At 45.0% G+C, this 20,268-nt stretch overlaps 2 protein-coding genes across 3 annotated transcripts in view; both read right to left on the bottom strand.

Annotated features, from left to right (window-relative positions):
- baiap2a (BAR/IMD domain containing adaptor protein 2a) overlaps positions 1 to 12,306 on the bottom strand; it is a 111,625-nt gene extending 99,319 nt beyond the window's left edge. For both annotated transcript variants that reach the window (XM_063186418.1, XM_063186427.1), the window contains exon 1: positions 12,048 to 12,306. In XM_063186418.1, the coding sequence (XP_063042488.1) occupies positions 12,048 to 12,119 (72 nt within the window). In that variant the 5' untranslated portion in view covers positions 12,120 to 12,306. The remainder of the gene's footprint in view (positions 1 to 12,047) is intronic.
- Positions 12,307 to 14,122: 1,816 nt separating this feature from the next.
- On the bottom strand, positions 14,123 to 19,610 carry LOC134437013 (charged multivesicular body protein 6-like). The gene is made up of 8 exons (XM_063186442.1): positions 19,237 to 19,610; positions 18,657 to 18,766; positions 18,084 to 18,171; positions 17,849 to 17,935; positions 17,102 to 17,167; positions 16,143 to 16,223; positions 14,392 to 14,461; positions 14,123 to 14,232 (listed from the first exon to the last, which is right to left on the bottom strand). The coding sequence occupies exons 1-8, from the start codon at positions 19,315 to 19,317 to the stop codon at positions 14,183 to 14,185; spliced, it is 633 nt and encodes a 210-aa protein (XP_063042512.1). The 5' UTR covers positions 19,318 to 19,610; the 3' UTR covers positions 14,123 to 14,182.
- Positions 19,611 to 20,268: the final 658 nt, after the last annotated feature.

Here is a 20,268-nt window from a genome sequence, read left to right as displayed (position 1 = left end):
GGCTAGAAATGCATTACACGCACGCACGCACGCACGCACGCACGCAGCTAAAACAAAAATAATAAATATTACAGACACACACATTTCATCTCCTCTCTTAAACTGGCTCTCTCTTGAACTGGAACTCTCAGGTTCCCACAATCATATTGCTCATCTTATGAGCAAAAAAACAATCCCCGTCAAAAAAACTGTGATTCAACAAATTCAGACAAACTGAGCACGATCCGTTCCATCTAGCAACGCTTTCAACCTCATCTCAGCTCTGCTGGCAAATACAACACTAAATCTCCAGAACGCACTCCCAAATCCCTTCTCTAATCAGTGTGGCAGAGAGAAACCCCTAGCGCATCACGCGGACCAGGGTAGGGGTAGGGGGACTGGCTGTTTGTGTGTACATATTAATGAGTGTGTGTCTGTGGTTCTCTAGGAGTGTGTGAGTGTATGTAGAAGTGTAGGAGCATGTGAGTGCGTGTGTGTAAGAGAGAGAGAGAGAGAGAGAGAGAGAGAGAGAGAGAGAGAGAGAGAGTGTGCGTGAGAGAGAGTGTGAGTGTGTGTGTAAGAGTGTGAGTGTGAGTGTGTGTGCAGAGAGGGGCTTGCGAGAGCGAGGGCCGACCGTGCGCCTGTGTCTTCCCTGGTCTAATGTGAGGTAATCAGAGTGGAATGCGGTGCAGTTGAGCAACTGTACGGAGCTCTAATGACGAGCATGCTGCTGCCTCTCCCTCCCCTCAACCCTCTTAATCATATCAGCAGGACACACTGATTTTTCGGGGGCGAGGGGCGGGGAATGGAGGGTGTGTGGGGTTGGAGGTAGCTGGAGAGGAGAGGCATTCCTGTGTTTGTGTATGTGTGTGTGTGTGTGTGTGTGTGTGTGTGTGTGTGTGTGGATAGTCAGACAGGACACATTGGCCTGGAGATACTTCCCCTGCCCTACAAGATGAGATTTGGTGGGGTATGGGTAGAGGAGGAGGAGGGAGGAGGATTCCTGAGGAAAGAGGTGCAGATAGCAATGATGTGTGGAGACAACAGAGGGGGCTGACAGTGTTTGTCGAGTTCTCTCCTCAAATGATGTGTATTGGCCCATCTCAGGAGACCCATCAGTCGTCAGCTGTGAGGAAATGTTTAGGAAAACAACAAACTGCCGTTCAGCTTTTATTGTCTTTCTGTGTGTGTGTGTACCTGTGTTTACCCAGTAGGATTGGGACTCCTTGTGTGTGTGAGTGTGCACTCATTTGTATGTCTATCTGTTTGCCCCACGGGACTCTATTGCCATGTGTGCAAATGTGTGTCTATGTTTGTGACCGATTGCTTCAGGACGACTCCTGTGTGCGTGTGTGCATGTGTGTGTGTGTGTTTGCACAGTCCTCGGCGGAGTAATGAGACTCATGAGGTTCCCAGTGTTTGTGGATGCACTTAGAAGAGCTCATGAATTTAAGGGAGAACACGGCGTTCGCTCACCTCAATTCACATGTGTGGCTGCCTGTCTGTCTGTCTGTAAGTGTATGCGTGTGCCACAGTTTCACAACACACAAACGACATTCCCCAGGCTTGCGTGTGAAAGGTACGAGATCCATCATTAGTCCATGAAATCAATTGTTCATTTAAATAATGTTAAACATCTGGCCTTGTCTGTGGCTCAAGTGGATGGTGCATTGACTGTTGTGCCGGGGACCTGGGTTCTATACCTGGCCGAGGTCATTTCCTGATCCTTCCTCATCTCATTGTGTGCATTCCAATATGCGACCTTGCGTCCTCCACTTGTGCTTGTGGCCTCGTACCAGGAAGTAATATGTCATGATGAAAACAGCATTATATTTCAATATCTTGCAAGGGCTCAATTGTTAAGTATTTTTCTCATTTGCAAACCGGATGGTGAATCTAGAATAGTCCCCCAAAAATTGTTTTGGCTAGGCTGACAGCGGGGAAACTTTACTGTTTTCTCCATGGAGGAGGGGCCAGGAGGCGGGCCGAGGTCACAAGCACAAGTGGAGGACGCAAGGTTGCATATTGAAATGCACCCTTTCTCTCCCTCTTGCTTCCTGGCTGTCACCATCTCACATCGTGCTTTCCTTTTTTTTTAATTAATAATTGAAAATCTGAAATGTTTGAAGTTCTTGAGTTGCCAAAGAGACTGTATTTTGGCTCAGATCTAACAGCTATTATACAGCACTGCGTATTCCCTCTAATTCACAAGCAGTAACATCAGAGAGTCATATAGGAGTGGCTGCTCACTAACATTTTTTTTCAGACAATGCTCAATTACAGTGTTTCACTGTTCAATTACTGCCATGGCAAATGATTCCCTCGGTAGGAGGTTTTTGGACCACAAAGAATGCAAGCGAAACACGGGGCATGGATATGGCAGGGTATTGCACCAACAACTCCTCTCTTTCATTGGCGACATTTATAGCAGTTATAGCAAATTATAATCTCCCCTTTATAGTTATAATCTCTTCTGAAGCCATCGTACTACTTGAGAAGAAATTAAATGAACTGCAGGGGGAATCTCTCAAAGTGTTATTTCAATTTACAAAACAAAATTATGAGTTCTCTTCGCTACGCATAAAAAAAAAGCAATACCATTGCTTATCACAAGCAGAATGAATTAAAAGTTACTCAGAGCTTCATTAACATTAACTACAGAGCGAAACTAAAAATTCCTCCTGACACAATTTATAGGCAAGGAGACAGACAGACACAGACACATGCATACAGACAAATACACTTCACTTCACAATCTCCCCAGGACTTTCCAAGCCCTCAGTCAGACAGTTTACTAATGCTGAAGTTTCACTCCCTGGTCTGTAGCCACCCAACCAGGGGTGCATTTCTCCAAAGAGAAGTTGTTAGCCTGTTAGCAACTTCTGTAGTTGTCAATGGGAAAATGCATTGAAAACAACAAAGTAGCAAATGTAGTAAGTATCTTCGGTTTTGAGAAATGCACCCCAGGCAGGTTCATGCCAAGCCACTGTTCCCTCCCACACAACCAACGAACCAACCAAGCCCCTCTGCCACCCTCAAAACACACACACTGACTCCCATACACCACCCGCCCGCTGCCCACAAGCTTGAACTGAAGGACACTCTCAAAAGCCTGGCACAATGGCGCAAGAATGCCCAGAATGCAGTCTGCGAGAGCAGAGAGCGTGCGTGAGATGAGAGAGAGAAGAAGAATGCGGGAGAGAAATACAGACAGACAAAAAGACAGACGAGAACAGGAAAGAGGGAGAAAGGCCATACAGTACATGTACAGTACAAGCCAGCTCATGAATCTCTCCAAGTATCTTCTGTAAGTAGCTGGGCAGGGCTGAGTTGAGCGACGCAGAGAAGAGTGGGGCACTGCAGCAGCCGTACTCCCATGACTACAGCACCAGCTCTCTGCCTGCTGCCAGGGACCCAGATCCGAACACAGAGTCGGTTTTATCATTAGGCAGACTAGGCAAGTGCCTCGGGTCCCACCAAATCTGCCCTCTAAAGCCCGCCGCCGTTTCAAAAAAAACAAAAAAAACTATTCAAGAGAGCCCCGTGTCCATATTTTGCCCAGGGCCCCCAAATTGGTAGAACCCTCACTGTTCAAGCACCGTATTTTTTTGAAAAAATGGCAGTTAGGCCCAGATCAGCCCAGCGCAGCGCAGCCCAGCGCAGCGCAGCGCAGCTCAACCCGGCCCAGGGGCCTCAGCTGCCTCAGCTGCCTGCTGGCCGCCTTATGAGGTACAGGACGGTGGGCACATGTGCTGCCACGAGGAGCGCCGCCAAGGTCGTGTGCTGTTGTTCCAGCTACTGCTGCTGCTGCTGGCTAAAAGAAAACTGACGTGAGATACACAAGAAGCTGCCGTTCGTTGGTCCAATGGGGAAGTAGTCTACTGTAAAACCCTGAGAAAGAGAGAGACTCAAGGCCAAAGGAGCCGACGGCAAAGAATTCAAGGAGATTGAAAGAGCGACCAGGAGATTCTGTATGTGTGTGTGCTCAAGTGTGTGTTGTGAAATATGGCGGAAATGATCAATGCCGGCGCAGAAAAGCGACAGTCCAGGATCTGCAGTGGACTGGACTGCAGGGATACCAATTAGATCTGAAGCCAAATTGCCATCATCTCAATCGGCTCCGGACAGAAAAAAATGAAAAAAAAAAAAAATCAAGCACCTTTCATTGGCTCATATGGAGTGGAAATTTCCACACAATATAGCCTACCTTCCTCCTGGTACAGTACAGTAGCTCCTTCTTCAACCACAAGAAGAAGCCGAAAGCTGCACAGGACTTGAAATAATAACTGTTTGGACATTCGGCACTCCTCCTAAACAATATCCTCCCACACTCCCTCTAACATCACACACACAGCTTTTCTCTCCCACACACCCTGCATTACCTGTTTCCATGGCAACTCCTTGATTATGTTCATCATCACGTTTTTTTCCCTCTCTTGCTGTGATTGATCATTTGTTGTGTTTGAGCTTTTCATTGAGTGCTGATCAGTGGTAGATATCTAAATGACTCGCAGTGTGCATCGCCAAGGAAGTGACAACTACGATGGAATAGACTTCCATATTGGAATGGTTTCAAATCCCAGGCAGTGGAAGGACATGCTTCCATCTGATACTGCACAGCACTGGAAGATAAGGCCATTGTACCGTGAATGATAAGCTTACACCCCCTAGCATAGCACATCAGATACTGTGTTCCTTTATTCAGATTAAACACATAAAGATTGACGCTAAAGACATCCGTCAGGTGAATTTCCGTGTGTAAACTGAGATCGTCCATAAGTTTTGTACCATTGCAACACGTGTTAAATATAGTGTAGGCCTAAGTAATGGCCATTATAATAAATAAAAAACCTAGCAAGGATTTCAAGAATCTAGCTAGGATTTCAAGTCACAAAAGACAAAATAAGAACTCAAACAGGAAACATATTAGGGGTGTAAATAATAATCGATATGCATCAATGCATCGATCCTATCGCCAACGATTTAATTGAATCGTGTTGTATCGTGGGGCATTCTTTAGTATCAAAAATAATCGAATCGCTGCCTTAAGAAAATCGATGTCGAATAGTGTCGTCGTCGTGGATTGATTTACACCCCTAAAACATAACGTTTCTGAATGCATGATCAAAGCCACTGGAGGAATGGACTTGGAAAGCAATTAATCTGTGCAAGAAACCCTGACCCTGAACAGCAAGATCCGGTTCCTTCATCCCCCTATCTACTGGAAGTGCATTCTAGAAACTAAAACGGTAGAAAAGTAGGCTACTGAATATGACAGCGTGCTTCTGCAGAGCTCTGACAGAGCTTTGACTTCTTTGTTGCCCCGTACTGTCTAACATATAACCAACCAATGCCAAATTACCCAGAAAAAAAAGAACTACAAAGGGAGGTTTTCAAGCTCCAACAGCCCACTCGTTCCTCAACTCTTCTGTTTTTCTCTCTCTCTCTCTCTCTCTCTCTCTCTCTCTCTCTCTCTCTCTCTCTCTCAGTAATTACGGCACTGGGATCTCTACGTAGTAATTAGAGACAATTTCCACGAGGATGTGAACATTTCTTTCTGCCTTTCACTCCTTCTCTCTCTTTCTTTCTTTCTATCTCTTCCTCGGAAAAACATAACCCCTCCTTCTCTCCTTACCCACCACCGTGAAGAAGACCATCACACCTCTCAACCCCCACCCATGCTTACACTGAGTGCATAGAACAACTGTGTGATACAAGTCAAACAACAAAGGAGGGAGGATTTCGTTATTGAAGCAATCAGAAATGACAGGAGGAGATGGAAGGAGAGAGAGAGAGAGAGAGAGAGAGAGAGAGAGAGAGAGAGAGAGAGAGAGAGAGAGAGAGAGAGAGAGAGAGAGAGAGGTGACCTTTTTGCAGACATGTCTTACGTTGTTTACTGTCGGCACTCCCATTACTTTCCCCCTCATCATTGATCCGTCTTGGTAAGACCTGTCAAAACAAATGAGCCCTGCTTGTCTGTCATTCAGACAGCAAGACACGAGGCAGAAAAGCAATCATTTACTGTACGATGTGCGCTTATCAAACAAACCCAGAAGCTGCCAAGTTTTCAGCTTTCTTTTCTTTTCTGCGCGATTCTGTTTCTATTCGCCTTCATTTCTTTGGTTGCCAGGCCAACACATACATTTTCAGTGATTTAGGAAGAGTTTTTTTTTCCTCTTTCCTTTGCTTTTCTTTCCTATTCTAGCTGGCTGCCGGCAGTGTGTCCCTGAAGATGAACCACTGACAATAAAACACAACACAGAGGCTGGGAGATATAATCCACCCCCGTTGGTCGGAGGCAATGGTGGGCGGATGGGAGGCCATATCCACCTAGTCGCCTCGTCTCCAAGCAAGCCGTTTCTTTAACACACTCCATCCGCAAGCCAGCACAGCGCCGCAGCACCAAATGAATGTCACCGCCTCTTCGCCAAAGATGGGGAGGCGGGGGGAAATAATATAAAATCGCATCACGCCTGAGGCAGTGCTTAAGAAAAATTGTTATTATTTTCTGTCCAGATAAAACATGTATGTTTCAGCAAGCAGGGGGAGAGAGAGAGAGAGAGAGAGAGAGAGAGAGAGAGAGAGAGAGAGAGAGAGAGAGAGAGAGAGAGAGAGAGAGAGCAGAAACCTAGGTCCTTGCATGGTCATGTGATGGATCTAAACTCCGCTGACCTTCTTGCCAATGAAGTCTAACGGAGACCGAGATGTGTATTTGAGTCAGACAGAGAGAGCTGATGAGGAATTAGTCCAGAGGTTGTACTGAGTGACAGGTACTGATAGGCTCAGTGCTAATTCAGGGCAATTATTACCAAACACTCATTTCAATGAGTGTAATGGCCTCCATAGATTTCCCAAGGTCTCTCTCTCTGTCTCGGTCTCTCTCGGTCTCTCTCGGTCTCTCTCTCTCTCTCTCTCTCTCTCTCTCTCTCTCTCTCTCTCTCTCTCTCTCTCTCTCTCTCTCTCTCTCTCTCTCTCTCTCTCTCTCTCTCTCTCTCTCTCTCTCTCTCTCTCTCTCTCTCTCTCTCTCTCTCTCTCTCTCTCTCTCTCTCTCTCTCTACCTCTACCTCTACCTCTACCTCTACCTCTACCTCTACCTCTCAGCAGGGTGACATGACAGAAACGGTTAATAGCATGTTGTTGCTTAGAAACCACCTGTCCGGGTCTCCTACATGAAATATGACTGAATTGCCTAGCTCTCAGCTTCAGGGAGGAGACGAGAGAGGAGAAAAAGTAATGAATGATTTCTCTTTTTTTCCCTGTCTCTCTTTGGTCAGGAGTATGAGACAGGATAAAATGGAGCTCCTGGGAGTGCAAATGATACATCATCACTCATCATCTTCAATTGGAAGTGCATTGAAACTGCGTTAGAAAGAGAGAGAGAGAGCGTGTTAGAGAGAGAGAGAGAGAGAGAGAGAGAGAGAGAGAGAGAGAGCGTGAGAGAGAGCGAGAGAGAGCGAGAGAGTGAGAGAGAGAGAGCGAGCGAGAGAGCGAGATGAGTGTTACAGCTACTCTACTTCTCAGTTTCCAGCAGGGCTCGTCAGGGTCTGCTATGGCTACGGCAAGACACCTACACACACCTGCATGTTTCCACTCCAGAAGCTGTTGCCCAGCGATGGGAGGCAAAATGGCATCACATCCGAGGCACACACCGATACAGCGGTGTACTCATTGACAGTAAATAGAATGGACGCCAAATCAACGCTATTTGCCATTCAACGCTTTGAAGCCAGATTTGGGAACATTCCAACTTACATTCCACCTTAGCAACGCCAAACGCAGGTGCTGATTGGACAACAACAAGACTTCTAACGGTCAATCAAACCATGTTCTGATGCTCATTGGTCAATTTAACTTTTAATATCTCTCTAAAATAAAACATCACCACAAAAAAAATCACCACCCTGGTAAGTTGGAGAGCAAGGGGACCTACTAGTTGAGCGAAAAATGATCCCCCTGGAGTGGCATTTAAGGGAGATACAGGGTTTTATGTCTCTCATAGGAATGAATGGGATTTGGCCATTTTTTGGTCTTTTTGGGTCCAACCTTGGCTCCAACTTGGCTTCAACAATGAAATAGAATTTTGGCCTCCATTCTATTTACTCTCAATGGGTGTACTGTATGAGCTTGTAGAAAACCACATTCCACTGACTATTTACCTGAGGATTTGAGGAGAGGCACGCCTTAAAGCACAAGGAGAGAGGGAGTGGGGGAAAGGAAAGAATGGTTCTTTGTTCTAAGGAGGTGGTGCAGGAAGAAAAGGGCCTAATATCAACGTCTGAGAGACAAGTGGCAACAATGAAGCATGAAGTGGGAAGAGTTCCTCAAAGGAGAACCTGATGAATTACCGGTAAGCACAGGTCTGAATCATCAACACTAGCTTTCTGGGAAGATTATCATTCATTCATTCATCTAGCTAATATAGTCAAAAGAGTGCAGTTGTAAGCCAATAGCCTTCTTTTTTCACAGCTTCAAGACGTTTTACATCTCATGCAAAAGGGTTCTTCGGTCCTGAACCGAGCCCACCCCCCCACCCCTGACAAAGATGACCTTTTTGACATACAAACCCATCTCAACTCCTGAAATGCCATGCCCTAGCCCTATCATGCTGGCTGCCTGAAGTTCAACCTTCTTCTCCTCTCCTGCCCCCCGGTTCAACTAAGCTCACATACAGCGACTTATGTCATCCTAAGAGGCTTGACCTGAGAGAGGTGGTTCGCCTCTGCTATCAGCTGGGCTAGGCTAGGCTAGACGGCCAGGTGGATGGAAATACCCCCCACTGGTGATGTCACCCGTCTGGGGTAAACAGACGGTTGAATACTAGCTCCTCTGCCAAGACAACCGCCAACACGCACACTGAAGTCCCAGCTGAGCTTGCAGGCCCAGGCCAACACATGCAGATTAGCCCAGAGAACAAGCCTGCTAACCTGCATGGCACATGATACTGGCACTGACGGATAGATATGGAGATGGAACAGGAGAGAGAAAAGATGAAAGAAATGACATGGTGGGTGGGGGTTCTAACCAGAAAGAATCAAAGAGAGTTTGTAGACAGAGAGAGAGAGAGAGAGAGAGAGAGAGAGAGAGAGAGAGAGAGAGAGAGAGAGAGAGAGAGAGAGAGAGAGAGAGAGAGAGAGAGAGAGAGAGAGAGACAGACAGACAGACAGACAGAGACAGAGAGAGAGATCTCCTTCTGGAGCATAGTAGCAGCATGCAGTGATGAAGAAAGAACTGCAGATGCGTTGTTAGGAGCTATAGTGTAACTATAAAGTGATCCTGCTCCATTTTGCCACTCGTGGATCGAACCGGCGCCACCTACCAGTTAACGCTCAAATTTGGGCATGGGAGGCACAGCACTATACCACTGAGCTAAAGGTCCAGACCAATAGCTCATCGATACTGTGTGAGGAGGTTTACTAACGTTCCCACGCCAAACTCAGCTAGTTGGCATCCGTTACACTAGGTGTGCCCGTCTATGGTAACACATGTCCTTGAGGTACACTACACACACACACACACTTGACTTCTGCATGTTCTCACCCTCTCATAGAAAACACCTCCTACAAGAGCACACCTACAAACACAGACGCACATACAGTACACACTGTACACACCTCTGCAGTCTTTGTGAGTAAGCATTGCTGTTGGCAGCCTACTGTATCTTATCACTGCATTAGTCAGCAGCTGTTTGACTAGCAAGTCACCTACACTCCCGTGCATTCAATACCATCCACCTTCACTTCCCACCCTACCTCCACCCCCAACCCCACCCAGGGGCCCTGCAAGTTCTGGGCCCTTTGTACAACCAGCTCCCATGGACCCAATCCATAGATCTACATAAAGTATCCAACTCCATCACAACAACCCTACCCAAACCCATGCCACACACACACTGATGGGGGTACAGTTTTACAATTTTAAGGAGATACTACAATTTCCAAATTTACATTAATTGCCATGCTATCTTCAAATGTCTACAAGAGTACGGGTGCCCCTACAAGTGTCCTCGATAATTCAATGAAATGCTTCCTGTACACTTAAAGGATGTGACAGACCCTTAATCATGCATAATAACAAATGCAATACAAGACGCCAAGTCCCCCAAAATGTCAGTCACACCCTGATGCCGCCAGACTGATGGTGACAGCCAAATCAGCAGTGGGGTCATCATAGCCCAGCAGCATGTCTATGTGTCTGTTCCTATCAGTCACACTGCAGCATCCCTCTAGTCAGGGGAGAGAGAGAGAGAGAGAGAGAGAGAGAGAGAGAGAGAGAGAGAGAGAGAGAGAGAGAGAGAGAGAGAGAGAGAGAGAGAGAAGGGGCAAAAAGGACTTGCAAAACTTGTAGGCCTACTGACTCACCCCAACCTTGTCGCGAGACAGAGAGAGAGAGAGAGAGAGAGAGAGAGAGAGAGAGAGAGAGAGAGAGAGAGAGAGAGAGAGAGAGAAGGGGCAAAAAGGACTTGCAAAACTTGTAGGCCTACTGACTCACCCCAACCTTGTCGCGAGACAGAGAGAGAGAGAGAGAGAGAGAGAGAGAGAGAGAGAGAGAGAGAGAGAGAGAGAGAGAGAGAGAGAGAGAGAGAGACTCATTACTGAGTAATTCCCAGCCTTTGGGCTGCCCTCCAGGCTCAACACTGGCTGTGTTGTGTTGCACCATTGGTGGCATGTGCTGTCCACCACTGCATGTGATGGCCTGTGCCGGTGGTGTTGATGGACTGAGGTGACACAGGTCCAAACAGAGCTACGCGGTTACCATTGGCATGGCAACTTGTGGAACTGTCATTGCAAGCACCACGGTGATGGGGCCTTCCTTCCAAACATGACATGACATTACAGGACACGAGGACACTTTTGTTATTTGTGCCATTGGCAGGGGTGTCGTTCAGGGGGGTTAAGTATGACAGAGTCAACAGGGCCCACGCACAGTCTGGTATATGAAAATATATGGCTGGGGGGGCATTGAAGGTGATTTGACATAGGGGGCCCAAAATGTGTTGCTACGCTCCTGGCCATTGGTGTTGGGTAGACCTTGAGAGCTGAGGTGACAACAGGTCCAAACAGAGGTTTGCTATTGTGATGGGCTGGCAACTGTCATTGGCGTGTCCTTCCCTACAAACACGGCATGACACGACATGAGGACACTTGCCTTGTTATGCAATTCAGTGGAGAAGACCGCAAGCTGCAACCCATGTGCGCATCTCATTTGAATTGAATTTGGCATTAAACAACACTTCCTTGGGTTGCCTTTTTTTGTTTTGACGCACGACACACTCTGCGTCAGAGACGCAGACAGATGTGTAACAAGAGGGTTAAAATGTTACCGAATCTTGGACAAACTTTTGCTGTACACCTGTTGCGACACGGCCGCCTGATTCATTTTAAAGGAAACACGCCCTGGAATGTCCCTCTGTTCCCGGCGCAAATGCAGAGGGGGTGTTGTGGCGGGCCTACGTTTCGGTTTTGTCGAAGAATGCGATGTGCTTCGTGTGAGAATGTGACTAGTGTGATCTAGCCACGCAAAGGTGCAAGTGTGGGTGCCCATGAATCACGGAGGAGGGGAGAGGGGGGAGCCTTCGCTCGCTTTCGGCAAATGATCTACACAGGCGAGCGCGGACAGGCGCTTCTGCAAATAATGACTCAACTTGGCAAACTACATGCCATTACACCACGCACACAGCAAAGAAGAATCTTCTGTTCACCCGATGCACGCATTGTTACAATTGAATCCAACATTGTTATTTTGCTACGGACTGCACACTGCACACGTTAATAATTGCAGTTGAATTTGGGGGGGTGAATAAGAGGGTTAACGCAATTGCAACATTTCAGGAAGACACAACCCGCATAGGTGCTCCCCACTGTCATGCATTTTGGGAGTGCCAGATTTTTTAAGGCTACCAGGTAGAACCACCAGTTACTGAACAAAAGGCACAAACTACATCAACTGCGCTGTCAGGGTCGCCTACACTAGCCTAAATAAAGCTTCACAAAATCTTGTTTGTCACGAGAATCACAACACAATGCACCAAGCAGCACAGTCAACTTGTTTGGGCAGTTTAAACACTTTACCTTGTATACATTCTCCGTTATGCGGTGGACCTCGTCTGTACGAGACATCTTAAAATCTTCTTTCAAAACCATAAACCGCGAAAATGTCCTTATATGGGAGTGTTTATCCAACAGTCGCTGTCTGGTGAAAAAAGAAGAGGTTGCGGAGACGACTCAGCTGCGACTGATCCTGCAAGACACGGCGACAAGGCAGCTGTCGTCGATGCCACTCACTCACTTCTCCAACAAGGCAATCGCAAAGAGGTGAAAAGCTTGCCGATCGCTGGAGCGTAATCAAAACGCAGAGCGTTCTTAATGCAACACGGGTCCGCCCCCAACAACAGAAACACCGCCCCACTCCACACCCTGCGATCCTCCTACACCTGCGTCAGGGAAGTACCGTCTTATGGCACAGAAATAATCTACTTTTCGCAAACATTCACCGATACAATGGCTAAACGCGTCGCGACGTGAATTCCGTGCGCACTCATTTGGAGAAGAATTATCAGCTATCAGTATGTGATTGTGGACACTTCCTCTAGAAACCCCCAATCATAGCAAATACTGATTTTGCATCGATTCAAGGCTTCCAATCGCGACCAATGCTCTGTAAACAGATCTCACGACCTATAGAATGATTTAATAGGATTATCGAATGGCATGTCTAAACTTAGAGGTATGTGCAAGCGTTCAAACCTTAAATCATCACCTAAACAAAATGCCGCCAGCCAAACTAGCTTCTCCACATAATGTTGCTCCCCAGCAACGCGACCAAATAGATTTCCTGAGCTTGTGAAATTAAATGTTTAACTGCAGTTACTGTTCTTGGCTGAGGCACATCATACAAAGGCTCGTGGGTGGAACATTACCCTGCGCCTACATTAGTGACAAGCACGAGGAGCGACAGTTCTGCGCGCGAACCAGACAGGTGGGCAGAAAGCCTGAAGATGCTTTGCTTTTACACAGCAACAGAACATTTCCTCAATGCGCCACGCGCCAACCACAGATGTATTCGGGTCGTCCTGATCAGCCACGCTGGACTTCTACATTAGTCTGCCGACTGCGACTGTACAACATTTCAACAACGGTTAACTCTTTCCCAGAATAAACAGCAAAGGAACACTCGAAAGGCCGACGAGGAGGACACAATAATGTAATAAGCATGTACTTCAACTACGTTGAACTGTAGGGGAACAGATGCGTTCATACTTAGCACTCAGAAGTCCAGTGGTGTCAAGTCGGGGGCACCTGTTTGTCAGCATGTTGTAATATTGCACCTGCTACCGTCACCTAGTGGACATCTGCAGTCAATACAAGCGGCGTGTTACCCCAAGCAAAACGCAAATGAGTTGTTAGAAATCAATAACTTTATTTTTTATTTAAAAAAACAGTAATTATACAGCAAAACACTATTACACTCCTTTAATGAAAGTATGCGTTTTCAAGATTCTGCTTGTTCATTTTTTATGTGGGGAAATTCAATAACATATGTTACCAAAATAATGTTAAAAAAATTCTAACCTTGTTAGTTGGACCTCATGAATCGAAAGTTATGCAATGACCATGATTTTTACTTACATACATTAGATATGGATTAAAAACTTCATGTGAAAGCATATAATAATAATAATAATAATAATAATAATAACAATAATAATAACAATAATAATAATAAAGTCATGACAGGTCAGTCCTTACTTGAAAGCAAACCTGCTCATGGCTCCATACCGAATACTGCAACACTTGCTTTGATCACACACTGCACAGGGAATCTCGCGAAGTGAATCAAATGCAATGGCTCAGGGGCAAGAGTGGTGTAGGGAGGCACAGCAGAAGAGAATAGGGAGCTAGAAGTCACAACCATTTTTTCCTAGGAGTGTGAGTATGAGTATGAGGACATGAAATTCACTGCTGACAGAGACACTACGTGTGCTGACCTGAATCCTTCCCCTCACATGCAAATGTCTTTGTCTCTGTCTCCTCGACATCACTGCCTACATCTTTTATTAGGTTGAGTGCCAAGGGAGATGCTGTGTGTGTGTGTGTGTGTGTGTGTGTGTGTGTGTGTGTGTGTGTGTGTTCGTGCGTGCGTGCGTGTGTGTGTGTGTTCGTGCGTGTGTGTGTGTGTGTCACAGATGATGACTTCTTGAGCACCCTTAAGCAGCCAGCATTTCCCTTTCGGCGTGACTCTTTGACGGCTTCCCTTCTGGAGAGGAGAGAGTGTGAAGAGAAGAGAAAAACAAAACAAAAAAAAACATGACCCAATGAGGACACAGACTGATCCAAGGAGACACCAAGGACGTCTACACACTAAGTGCTATGGTGGAGTTATGACAGAAGTGGCACTGGAGGAGCGAGATCAGACCTGGTTCAAGCTGTGGGACCTCTGGCAAGGGCTCAGTCGGTACTTCTGGAAGCTCCACGTCTTCTTCACCCTTTTGGAGATGGAGACGAGGAGGATGAGGAGGAGGGAGCAAAAATAGAACAAATTATCGTCAAAACGACAATCCACAATACCATAACCTTGTTAAAGGAATGAAACTTTTTTTTTTTTTTTAATTTGGGATACTCATGCACAACTGCATTGTTTGCCTTAAAGCAAACATCAAGTCTCCTTTTTGTCTTCAGTTGCCCTACAGCTGGGAAGTCGATTCAAACAGAACAGCAAAGACATGCTCTGCCCCCTGAAGCTTGCTTAGTGAGACTATATCCCACTCAGAGCGGAAAAGAAAATTCAAGAGCTTTTCACTCTCTCACATAACGATGAACCACCGAATGAACTCATTCGGCAAAGTTGAAGAAAATATTTCCAAGCGCTGCCTATGATCTAGAGGTCCAATACGTGAAATATTTCACTTTCCTTCTTCAAACTACAATGCCCATAGTTCCTGTTACTATGAATATCATGTCATAACGAGAAAAACGTGAGAAATTCCAAAACTTGTATGTCCCTCATTACGTAAAGTACTAGTTGAAGATGGGGTAGGAAAATCTAATGTCTTTGTGAATAAGCAGAACAAAAATGTTACCAAAAATGATTAGTAGTCATGGTTAGGTGGGTGGTCTTAAGATCACTGGGTTGCAGGTGCAAATACCACCCTTACCTCTCCCTCACTCACTCCATGGCTGAGGTGCCCTTGAGCAAAGTACCTAACCTCATACTGCTCCAGGGACTGTTACCAAATGTTCTTAAAAATAACTGTAAGTCGCTTATGCATAAAAGCATCAGAGCTAAGTGTAATGTAATGTTAAAAAAAGGAATGTTACACACTGGTCTATATATGTGATAATAACACCTAGGTGATAATAGGTGATAATAACACCCTGTCCTGACACCCTGCACCAGATGAGCAGTAAAGAGTCTAAGAGGTGAAGGCGAACTCATCAACTTATCAACCATTAAAACTGACGATTTTTTTAAAACATTACTGTAAGTTTAGAACTATGCTTCTCAAAGTGCAGCTCAAGCCGAGGGCCAATGCCGCCCTCATTTCATAATATCTTATAACAAATACATGCCTCTGTTGAGGGTAAAGAGTCCTGGGAATTTTGTGTGCAATGCCATTTTTACACAGATTTACACAGGTTTTGCCAGGTTCAATCTGGTACAATCCGATTATTTAAATAATTACAAATGGAATTTATTTTTCAGTCTATTAAAAAAAAAAAATCCCCATTTTCAGCCCCCGTTCTGTTGGTGGGCCTCAGTTCAATGTTGGATTCATAAATCAATTTTCACCCATGAAACCTTTGAGAGTCCCATATTTAAAGTGTTCCTTAATGACTGTGAGCTGAGGCCCTGCCGTGAGTCAAACGGTAGGGCACTGCACAGTCACACCGGGGACCCGGGTTTGATTCCGGCCCGAGGTCATTTCCCAATCCTCCCCCATCTCTCTCTCTCTCTCTCTCTCTCTCTCTCTCTCTCTCTCTCTCTCTCTCTCTCTCTCTCTCTCTCTCTCTCTCTCTCTCTCTCTCTCTCTCTCTCTCTCTCTCTCTCTCTCTCTCCCACTCGCTTCCTGTCATCTCTCAAACTGTCCTATCAAAAATAAAGGTATAAACCCCCAAAAATACATTTTTTTTTAAAGAGTGTGGACTGAGATGTGAAGGTGAGCTCACCTGAGTAATGGCCTCCAGCTCCTGCAGCACAGCCTCCTCATCCTCCTGTGACAGGGAGCCTGCCAGCAGCTCATCAATTTGCTGCAACATGGAGCAAAGCAAATAATTAGCAATCAACCAACCAAGCAATCAAGCAATCTAATCAATCCCAATCAAATCGTTACAACCAACCGAGCCATCCATCCATATGTTGTATAGATATTATAGTATTGTGTATAGGAAACTGAATGACCTAATATGTCCGGATTAATTCCATACAGAAATCAAACAAGAAAACATTGTTCTGAGCCGAAGTTGATTCCCTCTGCCATGAAGGGAGGCTAAATCGCAGGCTTGTTTTTGTGCTTGCTCATTTGTTTGCAGAAAAACGCATAAACACTGCCCCATTTCTTTCACGTAGAATAAAAGAGTGGCTTATCCAAAGACAGAACTATGACACGCGCCTCACATGAATCAAATTCCAGAGCCACAGATTCAATGTCACTAAATCCAGTCTCACTTAACTGTAACGTCACTTGAACGAGGCTACATGCATATTGCCAGAGATATGGCACGAATGCCATGTAGGACATTATGATGTTAGTAAGTTAACAGAACATTAAATGATAAGACACATCGTATGTCTACAGTAGTCACTGATTAGTTGGTTCATTTCTTCATTGTCATCACTAAAAGGGAGACAGAATGTGCCAGTAAGCTTTTATATTACTGATAAACTTTATCAAAGAGCTCAATAAATATGGAAAGGATACGGAATAGGAATGGAAAGATACTTGTGTGGCAGTACAGCACAGGCACTCTTGCTGTAGCTTTAATGCACGCTCTGCAAATATGCACACACTAGAAAACCAACAGCAGCTCTTAAGAAACCCACCCATGGGCGCAAATGTCATGAAAATGGGTTACACGACCTGATATGAAGCTTTGGGGGGGAAAAAGAAAACAAAGCACAAGTTCACCTTCTGATACTCTATACCCTCTTGTGTCTCTTCCAGAATTCTCTCCACCTCCTCAATAGACATGACCTAAGAGAAAAAGAACATTGCTTCATGAAGTTAGTAGTCCGCACGCACAGAACACTGTTTTTTACATGCTATTTTCGGAAGAAACAGAAATGGTATTTTAATGCTCCGAATATGCAATATCTATGATATCTGTCCTATCGGAACACAAGTTCTCATATCTGTGTTTTTCAGCTTAAACGGAGTTTGTTATAACAGAGATATCACCATAGAGCCTCCATCAAGGCCTTTTTTAATCATAGAAGAAGAACACTTCCACATATCCAAATGGAGATTTGTAATTAGTCAAATATCAGCATTAACATGATTAATAATTGAGCAGACTCACTGGTGACCAAGAGAAAGAATAACCTTTGCTTACGTACTGTAGCTCTACAAGCCGCTGCATTTGTCACAGAAATGTAAATGTGGCTCATATGGTCACAGTGTGAGGGACTAATTTATAAGGAAATTGAACAGGGCATATGAAAAGCATATGCAGCAGCGCTGCTTCAGCCGGGGATTTGCTGCCTAATACTATAATCTCAAAACAATGCTGAGCACTGCCAGTCTCAGCGCCTCAGGTAGTCTAAGTCCACAAAGCACATGACGTTGGCACATTTGACTAACCTGAGGGGATGGAAAGAACATATTGGGAATATGAATTGAATGATATGAATTGAATGCCAATGTGCTGTTCTGTACCTCGTGCATCTTCTTGAGGCACTCATTTCCAGTCTTCAGTCCCTCCAACACTTTCATTTCAATCTGAGTAAATTCAATGTCTTGCACCTAGAAAAAAAATGGGTATACATGTAATAATACACATACAAGGGATGTTAGACTAAGAGAGTGAGATGAACACAGGCATAAACAATGGAGACGAGATGCTGTCTTGCACAAGGGGATATCATTGATGTGCACTTTCCTCAGCCCTTACCATGCGTTCCAGATTGGCTATCTGGTTCTCAGTCTTGTCCAGCAACTGGTCCTGGTAACGTTTCTTCTTGAGCAGAAGAAGAGCTCTCCTAGACAATAACCACAGCACAGCAGAAGTTCAAACAAACATTCTGGTGTACTGTACAATGAAAATCCTTTACCCGTTTCTATTGTTAATTAACTATATGGCCGCAAGCATGACGGCACGAATCTGAACTTCACAATACACATTCTCCTGGGTTGAGAGTACAAATTGTCTGGTCTTACTCCGCAGAGCCAAAAGAAGGCCCAGAGCTAAACAAACTTATGGTGAAGCCATGGATGCATAACATTACACGCCAGCAAAGCACATCTTGATTAAGTGTGCCTCAGATTCAAATAAAACAAGCTAATTAAAACCTTAACCTGGGAGGAGGCATTTTAAAAGATTAAATTGGAGCATTGACAATTCCAACAGAACCCCAGCAGTGTAAACAAACCAAGATATATTTATTAATAGGGTATTCATTTCCACTTCTACAATAGATATTGTCTTTCTTTATTTCCCCAGGGATGTAGCCTACTATGTTCTTACTCTTTCTTTCCATCCTTCAGGAGCTGCTTGGCAAGAGATCTTTCTTTCTCCAGCTGAACTGTAATCCTCTTTTGATACTGCCTTAGCTTATCCCGTTGTTGTTTCAGTTGCTGTAACCCAAATAACTTTGTTAGACAGTATACAAAGATGATACAATTACTCTGCCCAAATAACAAATTGTGTGGCAACAAAATTTAAGTCTTCCCGTGACAATAGAACGACATGACATGATGACATGTCATCTTGCCCTGCTGCTAATCAAAACATTGAGATGTCACATTATGTCTTGTCTGTGGGCGTAGTAGTGGCTGGTACCTTGTATGGTTAGTACAGAAGGCTAACAACTTACACATGCAATGGCTTGCTTTCAGATTTAAGACAGGTGTTAACATGCCGGTACAAGAGTAACATTGTCACATTAATGACTGACAATGCAGCAACAGTGGCATTTAGCCTAGAAAACTTGGCTAACCACTTGTATTAGCAACTGAGAGCTGTGCCTGTGTCGACCACGAAGGGAGGTGTACATCCTCGCTCATCTTATTTGTGATTGCAGATGTTGGCACCTGTGATGACTTACCAACACCGCTCTGTCTTGGTCGGTAACTCGACTGGGGCTGGGGCTGCTGGGGCGTCCTTTTCTTCCGAAAACGTTTCCCATTACGAAGCCACATCCCAACTCTGCTGCTGATGAGCAGCTAGCTAGCTAACTCAGCTAGCTATGATAGCTAACCTAGCTGATGTTTTGTTTGTAATAATCTAGGTAGCGGCTGCTAGAAATCGCATCTCAGTCCCCATCCACGAGAGAAGCAGAAGTCTGTATATTTTCATGTATTTCGGTAACTTATTTCCCAGATATCCTCAGTGGTCCCGTTACACTTCACACTATGGTAACATGGGGCTCACAAAAACAAATCTCATAGCATCAGGACCAGGGACTTTGCTACTACGTTGAGCTCATTGATATGTCACTCGGAGGACAATAAGGGATTTTTGGCAAATGGCGCCATCTGGCGTGCTTTTGAAAGAGGTGCAGCTGTGTCATCAAGTCACGCGATGAAAAAGGAGGCCTTGTGTATTTTGTTTTTCCTGACAAACCGGTCAATAATACCAGAATTTGTATTTATGAGAGGCTATCTTAAACAAAACTTGGCTTTTCACAAATTACATTTTATTGTGGTTTAGTCTATCACTTTTAAACAGTTGATTATATTGCTAATATTAATAGGCACTTAAGGCAGCAGTCTCCTACTGGAAATGATAATGGTTATGATAATGGAACGGCAGGTTGCTTGCTCTGTCTTTTATGTCCCACCTGCCAGGGGGGGCCCAATTGGACTATAGGCTAATAATTGTAGAATTGTCACAAGATGCATAATTGAAACATTAGTCTGCTTTTGAGTTTCAGTTAATTTTCAACCTTGTTAATACTCATTCCTGGCTTGGAAATATATGGCTTGGAAATATGGGCCCTATAGGAATTATCTAATTTTATTGCAAAAATGTATCTTCTGCAGGGGCCTACAGTAATCTAGGGGCCCCATGCCATCTCAATCCTGCCCAGGAAATAGGCTACGTGCAGTTAAGCATTGTATCTGACCTGGGCAAATAA

This window comes from Engraulis encrasicolus, chromosome 2 (assembly GCF_034702125.1).
Source record: "Engraulis encrasicolus isolate BLACKSEA-1 chromosome 2, IST_EnEncr_1.0, whole genome shotgun sequence".
Lineage (NCBI taxonomy): Eukaryota > Metazoa > Chordata > Actinopteri > Clupeiformes > Engraulidae > Engraulis > Engraulis encrasicolus.
This window is presented reverse-complemented; position numbering and strand designations above follow the sequence as displayed.

What these genes read in the sequence shown, in the direction of transcription:
- LOC134437013 (XM_063186442.1), bottom strand. Translation starts at nt 19,317, where the DNA reads ATGGGAAACGTTTTCGGAAGAAAAGGACGCCCCAGCAGCCCCAGCCCC. An exon ending in ACCAAGACAGAGCGGTGTTG is followed by an intron (nt 18,767 to 19,236) that starts GTAAGTCATCAC and finishes TTTGGGTTACAG; the next exon opens with CAACTGAAACAACAACGGGA. An exon ending in TAGCCAATCTGGAACGCATG is followed by an intron (nt 17,936 to 18,083) that starts GTAAGGGCTGAG and finishes TTTTTTTTCTAG; the next exon opens with GTGCAAGACATTGAATTTAC.